Source organism: Corythoichthys intestinalis, chromosome 16 (genome assembly GCF_030265065.1).
Source record: "Corythoichthys intestinalis isolate RoL2023-P3 chromosome 16, ASM3026506v1, whole genome shotgun sequence".
Taxonomy (NCBI): domain Eukaryota; kingdom Metazoa; phylum Chordata; class Actinopteri; order Syngnathiformes; family Syngnathidae; genus Corythoichthys; species Corythoichthys intestinalis.
The window spans coordinates 3,510,332-3,529,212 of NC_080410.1; the positions used below are offsets into that span (position 1 = coordinate 3,510,332).

At 38.3% G+C, this 18,881-nt stretch overlaps 1 protein-coding gene across 1 annotated transcript in view; it reads right to left on the reverse strand.

The window, feature by feature from the left end:
* The window catches only part of rgs9a (regulator of G protein signaling 9a), a 50,261-nt gene that overhangs the window by 2,173 nt on the left and 29,207 nt on the right, over nt 1–18,881 (reverse strand). The window contains exons 11-16 of the mRNA XM_057861034.1: nt 17,992–18,053; nt 17,223–17,336; nt 15,832–15,947; nt 15,625–15,712; nt 11,393–11,531; nt 4,452–4,534 (exon numbers count right to left, since the gene is read on the reverse strand). Coding sequence (XP_057717017.1) covers nt 4,452–4,534; nt 11,393–11,531; nt 15,625–15,712; nt 15,832–15,947; nt 17,223–17,336; nt 17,992–18,053 — 602 coding nt within the window. The remainder of the gene's footprint in view (nt 1–4,451; nt 4,535–11,392; nt 11,532–15,624; nt 15,713–15,831; nt 15,948–17,222; nt 17,337–17,991; nt 18,054–18,881) is intronic.

Consider the following 18,881-nt stretch of genomic DNA (forward strand, 5'->3'; position numbering starts at 1 on the left):
CAGAGAGGTAAAAAGGAACCCTAGAGTGCCTGCTAAAGACTTACAGAAATCACTGAGACAGTCCAATAAATCTGTGCACACATCAACTACAGTGGGGAGAACAAGTATTTGATACACTGCCGAAGGGAAAACCCATTGGCAGTGTATCAAATACTTGTTCTCCCCACTGTATATGTAAAACTATGGTGAAGAATCGTGTTCATGGGAGGACTCCACGGAGAAAGCCACTGCTGTCCAAAAACAACATTGTTGCTCATTTAATGTTCACAAAAAGGCACAACACACAATGTTATGTGTGCAAGAAAAATGGAACAGCTCACTAAATACCACCCAAATCTCAAAATAACTAGGACAATGTATTATATTGTTTTTATATTGTGATTATACTGTCCTCGCCAAGATGTTGTAGCTAAGTCCTAGCTAGACAGCGAGCTAAGCTGCGAAATGACGTTGCCAGACGTCCGTGTGGTTTGCTGACTTTATTCAGCTGCTTATGACATCAACACTTGCAGAATGAAACTAGAATAAATATGAAATTAAATCAGTTTCATTTTCAATCACAGCAATTCAAAATTGCGTTTATAACTAGCTGCTGATACCGAATAACAATCCACGCAAACGATTAGCATGTATCAGTTAGTGTTCGTACATTATAAAAAAATAATCACATAAACGCAGCCCACGTATTTCACCACAACTGAACACACAATAAACAGTATAAAAGGTGTTATATACAAGTGTTGCCTCAGTGGATGCTTCACAAGCAGCAAATGTGCGCACAGGCTTGCAGCTGTAATCTATTCCTTCTCTCTCCCTCAGTCGACTGCGCGACTTCAAATGCGCTCTTCCTCGTCTGTGTGTGTGTGCGCTCTTCTTCATGTGCATAACTACGTTCTTCTTGGGGTGTACATGTGCTCTTACTCGCGTGTGGAAGTGCTACCAGGTCTAAGCTTCCTGCGCCCCCCAAAAAAGCATGCATCACAAAACAAAAGTCAACATTATTTAAAAAAAAATAAAAATAAAAAAAAAAAATAAAAAAAAAAAAAATAAAAGGAAATGACTGGAGACAAAATGGCGGACGAGAGTCCGGCGTCATAAAGTGGAAAACGTAAGTCGGGTACGTCGTAACCTGGGGACGACCTGTATTCTTTTTATATTTTCAAATCAGGGAAAGTTTATTTTGCTCCAGCTCTCGGCTGAAGTCATTGAAACACTGAGTTAGTATTTATCTTTGCACTATTTCAAGAGATGCTTTTTCAGTTTTGGAACTATCTGTACTTTTTATTTTATTTTAGCCAAGATAAAAAAAAAAAACGTAATTTTCGGACTATAAGGTGCACCAGAGTATAAACTGCCACCCACCAAATCTGACACAAACATGGCATTTGTTCGTAGATAAACTGCACTGAACTATAAGCCGCAGCGGTCCTCACTATTATGGGGTATTTACACCAAAAGATAGTAACCGGTAACACTTTATTTGACAGCGGCATCATAAGACCAAATGAAGCACCACAAAGATTTGAACCAATTAGCTGCAAAGCGTCATTGCTTCAAGAACCTACATTTGGCCATCACTGCTCCCTTGAGGGAGACAGTCAACCTCTGCTTCAACTTGCTGTCAACACTGTTGTCGTACAACATGCCTCCTAGGATGCATTACAGCCAGTGTTGTTAATAACGGCGTTAGAGTATAACAGTGTTATTTTTTTCAGTAGTGAGTAATCAAATAAATTACTTTTCTCATCTTGGCAACGCCGTTACCGTTACTGAGGATGTAAAGGCACACGTTACTATGCATTACTACGTTGGTTAGGGTGACCAAACGTCCTCTTTTGCCCGGACAAGTCCTACTTTCACGCAGTATCCTCGTTGTCCGGGCGGGTTTTATAAATTCATAAAAATGTCCGGTTTTTATGATTTTTTTTTACGGGACCAACTTGAAGAGAATTCCTCCGGCCGCTAGGGGGCAGCGCTTGCCTGTGTTGACGTTGCTCCTACTAGTAGGGGCGGGAGAAGGAGTAGATCTTCGTCTTCTTCTTTTTTGTTGGCAGTTCACCCTTTCTTTCGTGGGGAATTACCACCATCTACTGACGGTTTGGCGAGAGCTCAGACTACAGTAAGGAGTTCAATAAGAAGTTCTAAAAGACGTGGCTCCATACACCTTTCTGTAAGTTTCTCCTATTAATGTCGATCATGTGTCTTCTGTTGTACATAGGGTTATATGTGTACACAGAGATGCAGTATATTGTATGAGTCTTGTAATTGTTCTGCGTTAGTTAGTGGTTAAATGCTAGTATAGCTAAATAGCTGTGTTGCTTATGAGTTTTTTTTACGATAAATATGTATATAATGGCAACTGTTGACTTCTGTCAGAGATTTGTACTGGTGTAATCTGTAAAATCCTGTTTGTTGTCGCATCTTTGCGCTGCCGATGGTAGTAAACTTTTATAGCAAAGTCTGATTTTGCCTCGGCTCCCGTATTCGCTAATAGGGTAGCAATCAGTGAGCTCAGCTGCGCTAGGCATTATGGGCAATGTAGTTTTGAATTTGAACTGCTGCGTTTGGAAACATGCTGGTTGAATCGCTTGTCAGTTTATTTCAGTTATTGTTTGCGTACAATTTAGAACATTGTATGAGAATAAAAATTGAGTGGGAATAACATTTTGTCAACGACAATTGTCGTGATCGTAATTTTAAAAAAATGTTGAGTTGGCACATAGCCAACTGTGTGTGTGTATTAACTGGACTACATTTCCATGAGTCTGCATTATATTATTTTTTTAATGATTATTCATTTTTTACATTTTTTATTGTTTGATTATTTTTTTTAGGAAGAATAAAGCCTGTTGAGTAAAAAAAAAAAGTGTGAGATATACGCATCTTTGAGTGATCTTCGAGTAAAATTCAAGTATCTCGAGGCCGGGCCGAGTGTCCTCTTTTATGGAAATCAAAATATGGTCACCCTAACGTTGGTTGAATGACGCGAAAAAAGTTAGAGACATGGACTCAAGGAGATGAAAGAGCAGAGCGGGAGTGGGGAGGAGGGAAGGGAGTTGTGACGCCATTGCAAACGCGATACTACGTGGCTCCAATAAAGCCTGATTTGTGCTTTTGACTGCTACCTGACTGTAGCGGATAGCCAACAAACTACGCCCACATGATACCATGGCCCTTCAGAGGATGAAGAGGTAAGCCATTTTGATATTTTTTTACTTATTTTTTAGCATGGCGTTTTGCCGTGCTGCTTCTGTCTGACAATCAATGACCTGAAAAAATTAAAATGGTATCTCACTGCCACTGTTACCTTTTCTGTTGCACAAAACAACTTTAGTAAGGGGGAAGTGTAAATAAATTATAGACTTAAGATTTGTTATTAATGAAAACATTAAAAGTGTTCGTTAACTGTCAACGAGTAGCATTTGCGATCGCTGCACAAAAATAGCAATGTAAATTGCCCCCAAGAACGGTCAGAGATTTAAGACTACCAGGGGATATAATATATAAGAAAGACAGGGCATATGGAGGTAAAGGATAGATTGTTGAAACAGGAGAATGTCATGGTCAGTGGCGTAAGAAAAAGGTGTCGACAAAAAAGCTAAGGCTAAGCTTAGGTGGACTCGTTTCCTTTTTCTGCCTTTTTCTGCCCTCGACACTCAAGCCATCTCTTTAACTGAACATTTGTATGTTCTTCCACATCTTTACCAGTGAATTTGGCACCAGGGACATCATTTTCGGACAGAATTGGCAGGTTTCGCCCTGTAAGCATCTCCGTCATACACTATTTCCATTCATTTACTATTGGTGACAAACGGAAGCGCCCCCCCCCCCCCCCCCTTAGCAACAGTTGTAACGTCATGAATATTAATGAGCGGAAGTGACATGTTGCTTGCGGTACGTCATTGAGCAGTGATGGCCAAATGAATTTTCTTGAAGCAATTAAGCTTTGAAGCCAATTGGTTCATACTTCATGGTGGTTCATTTGGTCTTATGACAGTTTTATGATGCGGCTGTCAAAGTGTTACCGGTTAATATCTTAATATTAAATATTATTAATATTTGTGTAAATATCCCATAATACAGTGAGGACACCTTCGGTTTATAGTCCAGTGCAGTTTATCTATGAACAAATGCCGTTTTCGTGTTAAATTTGGTGGGTGGCGGCTTATAGGTGCGCCTTATAGTCCGAAAATTACGGTATGTATTTATATAATTGATCTGTTTCATTAATTTTTTTATCTTTGATTACTCAAAGGGTCTACCAATGACACCAATTTTGGATGTTTAAATATATGTAGAGAATTTGGGATTAACTAGATTAAATGTCTTATCTCAACCTTTGGTTTCGTAGAATGAAAGATATTCAGGGTTTCTAAAGGATCTTAGTTAAAGGGAAGAATTTCCCTTTAAAATTGTGCTTTATGTAGGATGTGTTTACTCCATTGACTTACCTGAAGTTATGAACTTCTGGGTTGAGTGCCTTCTTTTGGATGTCCTTGTATACTGGGGACTTCAGATAACGAAAGAAAGTGTCCTGAATGATAGATAGTGCATTAAATTATAGCAAAACACCTATATAATCAACACATCAAATATTTATAAAATGACAATTATCCTAATCTTTTAATGTCATTGTCAGATAATTGACCTAAAAATAGTATAAATTCATTATTCTGTTGGTTGTTTGCAGTGGTGCAACTGCATTGCATGATGAAGAAATAGATATAAAATGCCATATTATTTTGTATTCTTATATTGTGAGAAAAATGTCAGCATGGTGACGAGTAATTACTACATCTGCCTGTTAGTACATCTGTTCAGAGGTTAAAATTCCTGTGATGAGTTTGCATGTCCTCCCTATGTTGTGTGGGTTTCCTGCCACATTTCACAAACATACATCTTAGATTAATTGAAGATTAAAAATAGTCTTAAGATGTGAATTTGAGTCCAAATGGTCTCCTAGGGGTGGTTCATTTCACCTTAGAGTGTACGCCACCTGATAAAAAAAAAAAAACGTATGGCACCGCTTACAAAAACATGACAATGATTTCGAGCGCAGCCATTTTGTGACATCAATTATACCCTCCCACAGATAACTCGAGCACAAGTGCATGCGATAACGAGTACTAAGGGCGTGAAATATTTTGTTGTACCGGCACTGACAAAATGTGTACCATCATGCACTTCCCGGAAATGCAGGCTTTTACTGACATTTTTCCACTATCACGAATAAGAATCAGTGTTGTTTTAATCAACAACAAAATTTTTGTCGACGAGCAATTTTTTTCATCATAACGACGTGACGATGACGAAATAAAAACGTGGCTATATAACGAGACGGATGTCAGTTTTCATCTAGCGAGACGACAACGAGACGAAAATGCGACATAGTTTCTGTCATACAGTAGGTTCACAATGCATGACATTTTCATACTGTATGTGGAGTATGTAAGCTTGCATCATAGCAGTATTTGGGTCGTGTCACCCATATGAGATGTGCTGTGCCTCTCCCTCATTCTCCTCACTGGAGGTTAGGGTGTGTCTAAAGCTAGGCAGCGCTCCATCTTGGTTGTTTGGAAACACATGGTAAGATTAGTTTTCTTATCTTAGCAAGAGAGAATTTGTAGTGTTGCTTTAACCTTTAAAAGGTTTGTGCTGAGTGATCATCACACACTAAATGTAACTCGTTGCGTTAGCATAGCATTCACTTTAGCACTAGCATCAACTTTAGCCTGGCGAGCCTCATCTTAAACACTCAACTTTGTTTTTTTTTTTTAATACAATTCGTGGCTTCTAGATGGATTTAATTGAAAATAATGTACTGCTTTACCTGCTGAGTATGTATTATCACCAAGTTGGCGTTGTTGTTGTAGACGCTACAATATGAGCTCGTCTGTCTATGTTCATTCAAAATTATTTGGAAACCTTTTTGGACTAAAACTTTTGAATTTTACAGACAAAAACATTTTGAGTGAGTGTGCACTAAAACTAGACAAAAATTTTTATGAGATTAACTAAAAGAAGACGAAGATGAACACATTTTACAATGACTAAAATATGACTTAGGCTAGGTTCAAACCGCAGGTCTTAATGCACAATTCCGATTTTTTTTCTCATATCTATTTTTTTGGTGTGCCCGTTCAGACTGCCTTTGTCCTTTGAGCCCATTGAAGTATCACGTATGCGCACTAATTCGCAGTCCGACATGCGCTGTGCAAACGCTGTGCAGGCGCATTAAAACAAATGTTTGCTCAGCGTCATTCTAGGGTGATCATTGCCTGGCACTGCCAGACTATTCTCCCTGTATTTTTCAAACACTGTGAGAAATAGTCTGGGACCCAGCCCATTAACGGCCTCTCGAACAAGTACAAAATCAACCGTCCAATCAGATTCGTTTATTTGCGTGACGGGTTCCTTAACGAGTAACATCACTCTTGCACGCCGAAAGTTGTCTCTACAGCAACACAGATGGCGAACAGGAGAGCCGAGAATATGTTCCAATCCGCGGTAAAATCAGTTTTAAATTACCAAAAACACATCGACACAAGTCATTGACAACAGTCAACATGGCTCGTGCTAGCCATGTTGAATAAACGTCTCCATTCTCCGCTCACGCGAATTACTTGTCTCTTTAACAACGTGACGTCTGCCCTTCGCTGATTGGTCCACTCCGCTCTCAGTTTGCTGTGGCTTGCTCCGCCCTCGGAATTTGATCCGCCGGACGGTCGCCAGACTCAATCGCTGGAACAGCGGTGAGTCTGGTATACCAGGCAAGGGTGATCATATTTTGATTTTCAAAAAGAGGACAAAAATAACAGACATAAATAATCCCTGTGTTGTCTGATATTAGAAGTTTATATCGATTGATAGCATGCACGCACTTGGTTCACTACATTTCTTACAGTTTAATTAACGTTAACAATAGAAAACATCCAGGATATTTCTTTCAAAGCAGCTTCCTCCTCAAGTTCGATAAATTGGCACAGATTAATGTTATGCTAACTCAGATGCGGGTCGGACTTTCAGTAGGAAAATTGGTGGTGTGTTCCCCACCTCCAACATCATTGACATCTTTTTATATTATTTGCAGTGGCTATATAACTGAAGTCATTATATAATGCAACTAGGGTAGCCTAAAAGTTGGCGGGGACAATTTGAGCATCCTGAAAAGTTGGTTGTGCTACCGTCCCTATGCAAAACCTACAGCCTTGGTATGAACCTAGCCTAAGACCAAGTATTTTTGTCCAAAAGACTAACACAAAATTTAAAAGGGCAACCAAAAACAACACTGATCAGCGTGATTAAACTCTGCATTTTCCACTATTTATTAAAATAATTTTTATCAGCTAGGATTCAGTTGATAAAGGTGTTGTCTGCTCCTCTTTCTGACTGTTTTCTACTGACCGGTTTATCACTAAAAAAAATGGGGTGTTGAACTGACATTAAAAAATTATGGAAAGAATTTGCACCTGATAATATTGCTTTCCTTCAGCATTTAGCAATTATGTCCTTTTAACATAAAGCACACGTCTAGCCAACATTAGGCATTTATGTTGTGCGAACATAACGCACTCTTGTTCAGCCAACATAAGGCACTCCTGTTCACCCCAAAGTACATGTTGAACCGACATTAAAGAAATACATAATTTGCACCTGATTAAATTGCTTTCCTTCAGTATTTAGCAATTGTGTTCTTTTAACATTAAGCACACATGTTGAGCCAACATAAGGCACAACTAGGGCTGTCAAATTCATCGCATTAACGGGCGGTGATTAATTTATTAATTAATCATGTTAAAATATTTAACGCATGCACGGAACGACCCACTCACGCATTGCCGCAAACAGATTACAATGGCACCGTTCTACAGGGTGACCCAAAAAAAAGTTTACACTGCCATAATACAACTTAAATGCCATGTTTATTCAGCTTAGAATTAGAATTTAATCACAAATTATACATTATTGTAAAGAACATGTACAGTACACTCTATTTTTCAATGTGTCCTCCCTTAAGTGTCACAACAGCCTCCAGGCGCCTGCGGAACGCTTGACAGGTCTTCTTTATGTAGGATGCTGTCATCTTTTCCCAAGATCTAACAATGGACCTCTCCAAGGCTGCCATAGAAGTTTGTGGCTTCTTACAGGCACTGTCCTCCACAGTTGACCATATGCTATAATCCAGGGAATTGAGATCTGGACTCTGGGGTGGCCACATATCACCTTGTCAATCAACTTTTTGGTCCACACAGATCGGGTTTTCCAGACCCAGGTTTTCGTGAGGCTGTTCCAGTATCTTTCAGCTTCTTTTTAACTTTGTAGACTGCATATCTGGATATTCTCAGATTTGCTGCAATCTCAGTAGGTGTCAGACCGGCACGCAGCATTTCAGGTACAGCTAAAGTTTTCTTCATTTTCAGCAGAAGCACAGGAATTGTAGAGACGAGAGATTACCAGCTGCATTGAGTGACCTTAATGAATCACTTAAGCATGACAACCTATTTAGATATGTTTCAATGGCTTTTAAACAAGCAGTCAACTGAGTGTAAACTTTTTTTTGGGTCACCCTGTATACATATATACAGAGCTAAGAGGCAGTGACAAGTGAGTGGAGTGGATACAGGCACTCATTTGGACCGTGCTTTTAATTGCCTTAAGTTTTGACATCTCTTCCACAACAATCATAACTATTCAGGCAAACAACGTGGGGAAGAATGACAGGTGTCGATCTTTTTTCTTAACACCCTGCATTGTACAAAACGCAGAAAAGATATAGTATTTGCAGCCACCTCACACAGTCATGGTTACCCACTTCCCATCATGCATTTGGGCGGAACAGTTTTGTCACTACATTATCATTTACTGAAAGCTCAACAAATACACTAGATGGCAATATTTAGTCACAATATACAAACTCACATTTATCCTTTAAGAATCTATCCGTGGATCCCTTTAACAGAAAGAATGTTAATAATGTTAATGCCATCTTGTGGATTTATTGTTAAAACAAATACAGTACTTATGTACAGTATGTTGAATGTATATATCCGTCTTGTCTTATCTTTCCATTCCAACAATAATTTACAGAAAAATATGTCATATTTTAGAGATGGTTTGAATTGCGATTAATTATGATGAATTCATTTCTAAGCTGTGATAAACTCGATTAAAAATTTTAATCGTTTGACAGCCCTAATTTTAACGTAAATGGCCGTCAATGACATCAATTTATATATGCCTCAATGGAATCCACTACATTGGCATCTATAGTAGCGACATTCATAATAGTCAATGGCACGGATGTACATTTGCCTGGCACGGCCAGACTGTTCTCCCTGTGTTTTTCAAACACTGACAGTATAGTCTGGGACCCAGCCCATTAACGGCTTCTCGAGCAAGTACAAAATCAATCGACAAATCAGATTCGTTTATTTGCGTGACGTGTTCTTAACAGGCAACGTCACTCTTCCGCGTCGGAAGTCGTCTCCACAACAACACAGATGGCGAACAGGAGAGCCGAGAATATGTTCCAATCCACGGTAAAATCAGTTTTAAATTACCAAAAACACATTGACACAAGTCATTGACAACAGTCTGTCTCGCGCCAGCCATGTTGAATAAACTCCGCTCTCCCCGTATGTTTACTTCCGCGCGCAAGTCCCTCGTCCCGCCCGTCGCTGATTGTTCCACTCTGCGGTCTGTTTGTTGTGGCTTACTCCGCCCAAGAAATTTTATCCGCTTAATGGTGGCCAGACTCAATAGCTGGAACAGCGGTGAGTCTGGAGTACCAGGCTAGACGTACATAGCTGTCAGTGGTATTGACTTACTTAGGCGCCAGTTCATTGTCAATGGGCTGTAATTGTAAGTGGTCAAAACTCACAACCACCTATGTTTTTCTGTCATTGAAAATGAAGGGAAAATGCTTGCCATTAAAAAATGAATGGAATTCCGTTCATTTTGATATCTAACGCTGCCGGTTGGTCAAACGGTTTGGAGTCTCCAGTGCGCCGAAAAAACGTGGATAATAAGATTATGAAAGAAAGAAATAAAAATAAAGTTGAGGAATTTTACTAGTTGGGCCTGTGCCTTGCAAAGCCACATCTAATTAAAAAAAATGACTTTTCACAAACAAAATAATAATTAAATGGTGACGGTTATTGGGCCAGCTGGCTCTACCAATGAGGTGTCACTTATTTTTTCAGGGAGTTGGCAACCCTACTTTTAAATCTCGTGAGAAATGATGAGACTATTGCAATTGGTCTGAAAGGCACGTTAACATTATGTTGCATCAACATGATCTAATCTAGCTACTCATTCATTGTTCATGTTTATGTGTGGACTGCATGATTTAATCATGTTCACCTTGGAAACATGATGTGTTCTTGCTGAAAATGGATATTGTCTTTTACCGGAGTCATTTTTTTGAGTGATAATGGTGTCCTGAAATGATGGCTTTAGTTTTGTTGTGTCATCCTAATATTTCAATAGTTCCCATATGCACGCAAGATACAAATACAGTGGTACCTCTACATACGATCACTTCGACACACGATCTTTTCGACATCCGACGTAAAATTTGAGCCGCCATTTGTTTCTACATCCGACGAGTTGCTCGAAATACGACGACATGACAGCACTGCAAACGAACGCACGGTGGATTTTCTTGTGTGAGAAATCAACACAGTTTTCAAAAAAAGTTGATACAGTTGGAGAAACAAGGAAAAAAGTAATGCTTACCTTTGAAATGAAGATGCAAGTTATAGAAAAATATGAGCTTGGGGTGCGCGTCCCTGAACTGGCTCAACAATACAGCTCCATGGTCCTCTTCCGACCACCGTTCGCCACTATTTATAAGTTAAGGTGACAATTATTATTGTGGTAACATTGCCAAGGAAATCGCCAGCTTCGTCACGTTTTTATCATTTATTTAAGAACTTATCCAACACAAAACGCCCATTGTCTTAAGCAGTTGACTGCTCTCAAGAAAACGAAAGTATTATCTCTACCGCACCGACCTATCTCACTATGACGTCAGCTTCGCGGTGCGTTCAGGGACAGTAAAAAGTGTCCGCCATATTAGAATCCAATTCGTTACATTATTTACAGGAATAATTATTAATTATTCTTCTTATTATTATATTATTCTGACTTATTTATTTATAACTTATTTGTTTTTCTATGTTTAATTGCCATTTGTAACAGTGCCAGCAGTAATTATTAAGAATTTAGTGTATGTTTTTAGGCTTTGGAACGAATTAATGGAATTATAATGTATTCCTATGGGAAAATCCTGCTCGACATACGACCATTTCGACTTACAAACAAGGTCCTGGAACGAATTAAATTCGTATGTAGAGGTACCACTGTATAAGTTTATAAATTGTTTGATCACCTTTTTCATGAGCAAGAAAACGTGCGTCTGTGCAGCTTCCAGCACATAGCGATGAGGATGGTCCAGGCCTTTTACAGTTAGACCCATAGTCCTTCCATCTATGTTGATCCAGCGGGGAGCGCCAGGAGCCAGGAAGGTCCTTCACATAAAGGTATAACAGATAAAAATGACAATTCATTGAAGAATTTGTGTATCAATCGTCCCTTCCGTGTTCAATTGACAATCAAAACTCCCAAAAGTTGAAAAAGCAGTTCAATGAAGTGATTTATTATTATTATTTTTTAATTATTTGTCTTTTAAATTTCACATTTTCATATTGTTATAACAATGTTAAGTTATATTGAAAATACGAAATGTGAAATCCGGTCAGAGGACTAAATTTGATTTTATTATTTACATGCACTGGTTGAGCAGTAAGGTGGAGGGATTGGAATATACATCTGCCTCACAGTTCTAAGGTTGGTTGATTCAGTCCCGGATCAGGCCTTCCAGTTTGACGTTTGTCAACTTCCTTACATAAAGCTTGCCACGGAGCCAGAATATTTATTTATTTATTTATTTATTTATTGGGATTGGGGGGGGGGGGGGTCAAACCGCCTAAAACCACTGAAATGCGAAGACAACTGCTTTCGGCAGTTATACAGTACCTATAACACACAATAAAACACAACAACTTTTACACGTGCATTAGGCTACTGCATTGACACTTACTGCAACTAGGCATACATGAAAAACTGATTTTCAATCAAAATTGTATTTTTTCAGTGATGTGCAAAATAATAGTAAAAAAAAGACAGGAGTAACCAACCATTCTCCATCTCCTACTTTTTATTTTCCCTCATTTCCTTACATCAAAATGCAAAAACTCAATTTTAATTTCTTAAAGGGATCCTCTATTTTTAAGACAAGTAATTCTTAAAAGATAAATGTTAGTATGAGTTATAATCATTTGATATTAAAACCCCTCTTAATGTTTTTGTTTTAATAAAGTTTGTCAAATTATTTTAAGTGATAGGTCGCCATTCTTGTTACGTTGCAGTGCGTGACGTCACTAGTCCCGTTGCCGAAATTCCAGCGTGTCACTCGTTAGCTTTCCCAACATGTCGTCAGTTCTACCCTTCCTATTTGAACCAGATCTGAAAAGTGAAGAGCAGGACAGCACTGTCGGTCGTTCACAAGACGAGCTTCAGGGAAAAATGCGTGCAGCAAATACCTGATAAGACAAAAGTTGTGCAAAACTGGTGATGCGAGAGAGTCCTGTTGGGAACTCTGGTTGGGAGCGAGAGTGTATGCTGTCCGGTTTTATTAGCAGATATTCAAGGTAAGCGTGTTGCATTTTCAAACTTATCCCAATATAATTATGTAGATTGTTAGCATCCAGAGCTGTCGTGTGCTTTACATACAGTACAGGCCAAAGAGCACACCTTGTGTAATCCATGTCTTGTACATTGTAACACGTGGTAGCTAGGATACGTATATAAAAGTACCAAAAATGGGAGAAGCTTCCACTATGCACATTCATTCACAAAAAATAATATTTCCACCTTGACCACTCTTCACTTGGGAGCTCAGCAGTAAGCAAACACGGTTCCCTGGTGAACTCCAACATTGTTGTGAGGTCCACGTCAGAGTCACTGTCGTCACTGTAGCGTGCCATAGTGCTTTAATTATTTAGTATGATTTGGGGAAAACTTCTACGAAGAATAGTAAACATATAAGATAGCAATAGTAATCCAAATCCGCGTTTTTTACTCACTCGAAGATCCAGGAATTAGACCGATCTCATGGCAATGTCGCAGCCGTCGATTCCACAAAATAGACTGATCTGAAAAGCCGCTGTGGGAGCGACGAATCAAAAAAATGGACAGATCCGAAACCAATATTGCAGACGTGGTGGGACCGTCTGATCCAGAAAATAGACGGATCCCTTACTTGACTGAGTATCCATGAAAAATGTTCGGGCGCCCGTTGTAACGCGTGGTGGGTAGGGTACGTGCATACAGGGACCAAAAAGGGGGAGAAGCTTCCACTTATGCACATTTATTCACTAAAAATAATAATTCTACCTTGACCACTCACTTCACTCCCCTTGTTTCCATTTGACAGGAAATTGCATCCAAAAGCAGCACATCGTGGCATTTTACTTCGCGAGTTTAGGCAGCAATAAGCAATTGTTTAACACGCTACACATTTGGAAAGATACCAATTACGTCATCACTGCGAGCCCGTAAACCATGGCGCCAACTAACGGTCAAAATATGGACTTATTATTATAAAATATTGCCATTGATTTAACATTTTATGTGTTTCTAACAACATATTTTAGTACAAGAGAACAATTGTGGTTTATTAGAGCCTACATGTATTTAAGTTAGAGGATCACTTTAAGAACCTGGGGTGGACATTAAACTCAAAGAAATGTAAACATTTACTTTTTATATTTAATCATAATAAAGATATGTATCAGTAACATACATTAACAAAAACAAGTACAAATGACTTACATTATGCACAGTGAAGTGGAATATATTTTGAAGATTTTTTTATATATTACTAGGAAATAAATAAGTAGCCTAACATAGGTAAATGAACAAATATAGTCCAAAATGCACATGGACTATATTGCTAAATGTGTCACATTTGAGACAAACATTTCTAGACCTCATTGCAGTAAAAAAATCTGTTTAAAATCATAATCTCACTTTGGTTATATTTGTTTTACCATGAGAACTACATGTAATGCTTACTGTATTAATAATGATACAAATAACACATCATATAAACAACCTGGACTTCATAATGATATTGACGGGTCAGATTCAACCTTCATTGCACCAAGCCTTTAAGTAGGGGGCCATCTCACAATCTGCTTCAGTTATTCGCAGTCAGTCGCAGCAACACATGCAGCAATCCAACGCCGGATTTATGTTGAAAAAGTACGAAAGACATACCGCATACAAGGAAGGATTGTCTCTGGAATGATTTGTTCGAGGATTTAAGATAATTATTATATTTTTCGTACCATACATGCGTTTTGAAAGATTGTGAAAAATTAGCCGCAACAGCATTGGCATTATACTTTGCAATATTTACGCAAAATAAATGCTACCTGCATGTTTTTTTGTTTGGTTTTTTTTTTGCTTTCAGCCAAGAATCGAGACTCTTTTACGTCCATATCTATAAAGAATTCAGGGATTTAAGCATTATTATTCACATGAATTTTCAACGGAAAAAGCTCTTTGTTTACATATGGCGGCTGCTACTTTCCTTACTGACTAGCCTCATAGTTCACAATATTTACGTAAAAAAATGCTACCTGCACGGTTTTTTACTTTTAACCAAGAATTGAGACTGTTTTACATCCATATCTGGAAAGAATTCAGGGATTTAAGCATTAATTCACATGAATTTTCAAAGGAAAAAGCTCTTTGTCTGTGTTTCCACTCAGTCGGCTTTGCCGGAGATAGGCCCCCTATGAATCGGCCCCGCACCCCGTGCCCCGTCAATACATTATGAAGTCCATGAATACAAATACATTTTAAAAAAATGTTTTAAAATTATATTATGTTTAAGGACCATATTAAGCTTTCAAACTAGAAAAACTGAAAAATAGAATTTTCTATTCATTATTTCTAGGGTCAACATGGAAGATGTTCTGAACCTCCCCGTCAGAGCAAATAAAATAAGCCTCTTCAACTCTTAATGAGCTGATCAATTTTCCTTTGCATTGCCCTTTTTTTAATCGCATTAATTCAACAAGCTTGTTCTTTTTTTCTGTTTTTGTTGTCCAAGAAACATGTGCATTTGAGCCAATCAGAGCTAACTATCCATGCTGATCACGTCAGTCTGTCAGCCAATTGAACGGACAACTGGAGTCCAGGCTGGGTGGTTTGCTGCGCGCATGCCCATATCGACGCGACTCGACTGTCTTGTCGGATTCAGATACACATGCTGGGAGAACTCTATGGAATACATAAATAATAAAATATTGGTGGAAACGGATGACGCTACACACGCACTTTATTAGGCTTGTTATTAACACTTGTGTATGTAAATCTGACATTAGTAGATTGTTTTCTTCTTGGAGATGCATGTGTGGCTATACAGTTGCTGTCACATTTTCGGGATCAAAGCACCATTCCACCACTTGAATTTTATACCGGAAAGGCGTACTGGACCATTTCAGTCCACTTTCACGCCTGTTTCTATTCAAAATGTATTTTTTGACTCACTTAAAGATGCTCTCAGCTTTTGTTGACATGGAAGCTGCAGTTCCCCACTTCAGCTCCTCAGCAGCTTCCCAGAAAGCTAAATTCTCCCCTAGAATAAACAGAATTACATACAATACACTTATACATATTTGCAAAAATCATCCTGAGAAAGAAAACTTTGAATGGAAAAATACAGTTGTTAAGCAACTTGAAAATTCAAAAACATACCGCTAAACTCCTTCTTGAGAAAGATCTTAAAGTCGTCTCTGCCTCTCAGATCAGTCAGTAACTCAAACAAGCTGAAGGACCAACGCTCAACTCGCATTTTAGTTGGTAGATCCACCCTGTGCACAAAAAAACATGTATGTTATTTTAACATGATTTCTAGGGGATTCTACAGTATTAACATTTGTATCAAATTTTGTTACAGTTATATTATTTTTCTTAAGTATGGTATATTTGTAGGAATAAAATATCAAAAGATTAGATTTTTAATAATATCTAATAAAGCCTTACAGCATGGGTGTCCAAACCTGTCCGCAAGGGCCGCTGTGGGTCCTGGTTTTTGTTCCTACCAATCGAGCACAGACAGTTTAACCAATGAAGTTTGTGCTAAGACAAGCAGCACCTGACTGCAATCAACTGATTACATTTGTGAGACACCAGATTGGTGAAAAGATGTAATTTTGTTTTGTAGGAATGAAATCCAGCACCCACTGCAGCCCTATGTGGAATAGTTTGGACACCACTGCCTTACACCGACAAAATTTTATCTACACAGTACAGGTAGTCTCTGGGTTACCAACGAGTTCCATTGCTACGCTGGCGACGTAACCCGAATTTTTGCGTAAATTGGAATAAAGCCTTTCATTACCCATAAATACCCCCCAAATCTCAAAAACTATCCAAAAACATGTATTATAAATCATTATACTGTCCTCGCCAAGATGTTGGAACTAAGTCCTAACTAGACAGCGAGCTAAGCTCTGAAATGACGATGGCAAACGTCCATGTGGTTTGCTGACTTTATTCAGCTGCTCATGACATCAACACTTGCAGGATAAAACTAAAATAAAAATGAAATGAAATCAGTTTCATCTTCAATAACAGCAATTCAAAATTACGTTAATAACTAGCTGCTGATACAGCGACAACAATCCACACAAATGATTAGCATGTATCAGTTAGCGTCCGCACATCAACAAAAAATATCACATAAACTCGCTCCAAGTTTTTGACCATGATAGAAAACGCACAATAAACAGTGAAAAAAGGTCATATACTAGTATGTTGCCTCTGTGGATGCTTTACAAGTAACAAATGTGCGCACAGGCTTTCTTTCCCCTCTCTCTCTCAATCAGCTGCACGACTTCTTCGCGGGAGCAAATACACTACATTACTCGCGTGCGGAAGTTCTACCTGCTCAATGCTTCCTGCGCCAAAATAATAGCATGCAAACTGGAATCAATCAATACTGGTAACACAATAGCAGATGAGACTCCAGTGTCGTAAAGTCGAAATCACGCAAGTCGGGTATGCCGTAACCCGGGGACTACCTGTAGCGTTAAATGTTGTATGCTGCTTGCAGTAAAATACCCTATATTCAGTGATGTCCTCACCTTCTCATATTGAGATTCCAATATGAGTCATTGTCCGTCTGCCAGGGGTTGCTGGGCAGGCAGGGTGCCAGAAAGGGATCGTGGTTTTTGTAGGTTGTGATGTATTTGACCAATCTGTTACGAAATAACAATTATGAGACGAGCAAAATATACATTTCCAAATGATAATGCATCATGATCAGTATAGATGAGCAAGACGAGCACCATCTAGAAGGAGGGGCGAAAATTTGCTCTAGGGAAAAAATTAATTCCCGGGGAAAAAATACTCCCGAACAAACAGGGGTGCCCAATACATCAATTGCGATCGACCAATCGATCACAACGCGAGTGTGGGTAGCTTGCGGCATCAAAAAAAAAAAATTGTTGTTGTTGTTTTTTTTAATGCACATAGTTGATTATCTTGTGTGGGCAACATAGCAACATCACCTCATATGTTCCTCACACAACATAATTAAATATGTACATTAAAAAAAGATTTTAAAAAATGTTGACCACCCCCTTGTCACCCTGAAAAGTAGATCTTGGAGCAAAAAACAATGAGCTCCCCTGCTGTTGAGGATAAGCGGCTCGAAAAATGAATGAGTGAATAAATGAACAATATTTATAAATATATATTGTCATTGGGGGCTCCTAGCTACACTTTCGCCTACAGCACCTAGTCACCCAGTGTGATCATGATGAAATAATATGTTATTTTATTAAAACTTTTGGAGGGGTTATTTTGGAAAGGGAAAATTTAACAAATGAAATCAATTCTTCAAGAACTTACGCTCCGAGTGACACGCTCGATTTGACTTTTGATCTCATGATGGCTTGTTGGTAGAACATGTTCTATAATAGAAGAAAAGAGAAATTGCAATGCAATTTGTAGCCACAAAACATCAGGATCTGTAAAGTTCATTATCTGCACACACCAGCAACACAATACAACAGACACTCAATTTCAGCACAGTTCTTGTTTACCATGTACCATTTCAATAACTAATATAATAATAAAATAATAATATATGGCGGAAAACACAGACAAGGCTGTAAAAGCAGTTTCTGCTCTTGCACCCCTCTTTAAAATAAACTGCTGTATTTTAAGCCAAAAGAACTGTTGTGTTTGATGTCTATATGCCGCCATAGCAGATTTATGGCATATTAAGCCCCCGAACTATTTATAATTGGTTCATTTTACCCTGGAGACCCCTATTTACAGACACAGCACAACCACTTTTGTTGCAACCCAGTTATAAAAAGAAAGTAAGTAATTATATTTAATATTCGAAATATAATTTTAGCTTAGAATCATTAATGAATGTCTAATATTTAGGTTAAAAAAAACTACTTAATAAAATTATTCACTCGCATATCTTAAACTTTGAAACAAATTACGTCACAATGAAAAAAAATTAAAAATGAAAAAGTGTCTGTAATCAGGTCATGGATATCTACCGCATAGCTATCGCTGAATTGTATTTTTTTCTTTCTTTTTTTGTAACTGTCGCATTTTCCATGATATTTTAGATGATAAATGATTTATCCAAACAAATAAAATTGAAAAAAAAAACTTTAAAAGGATAATTATTTAAAAAAGAAAATTTAGACCACTCCTTGATGTCTGCGATTTCTGCATTGCGACCCTTGTTAAATTACCGTGTTTCACCCCTAAAATCC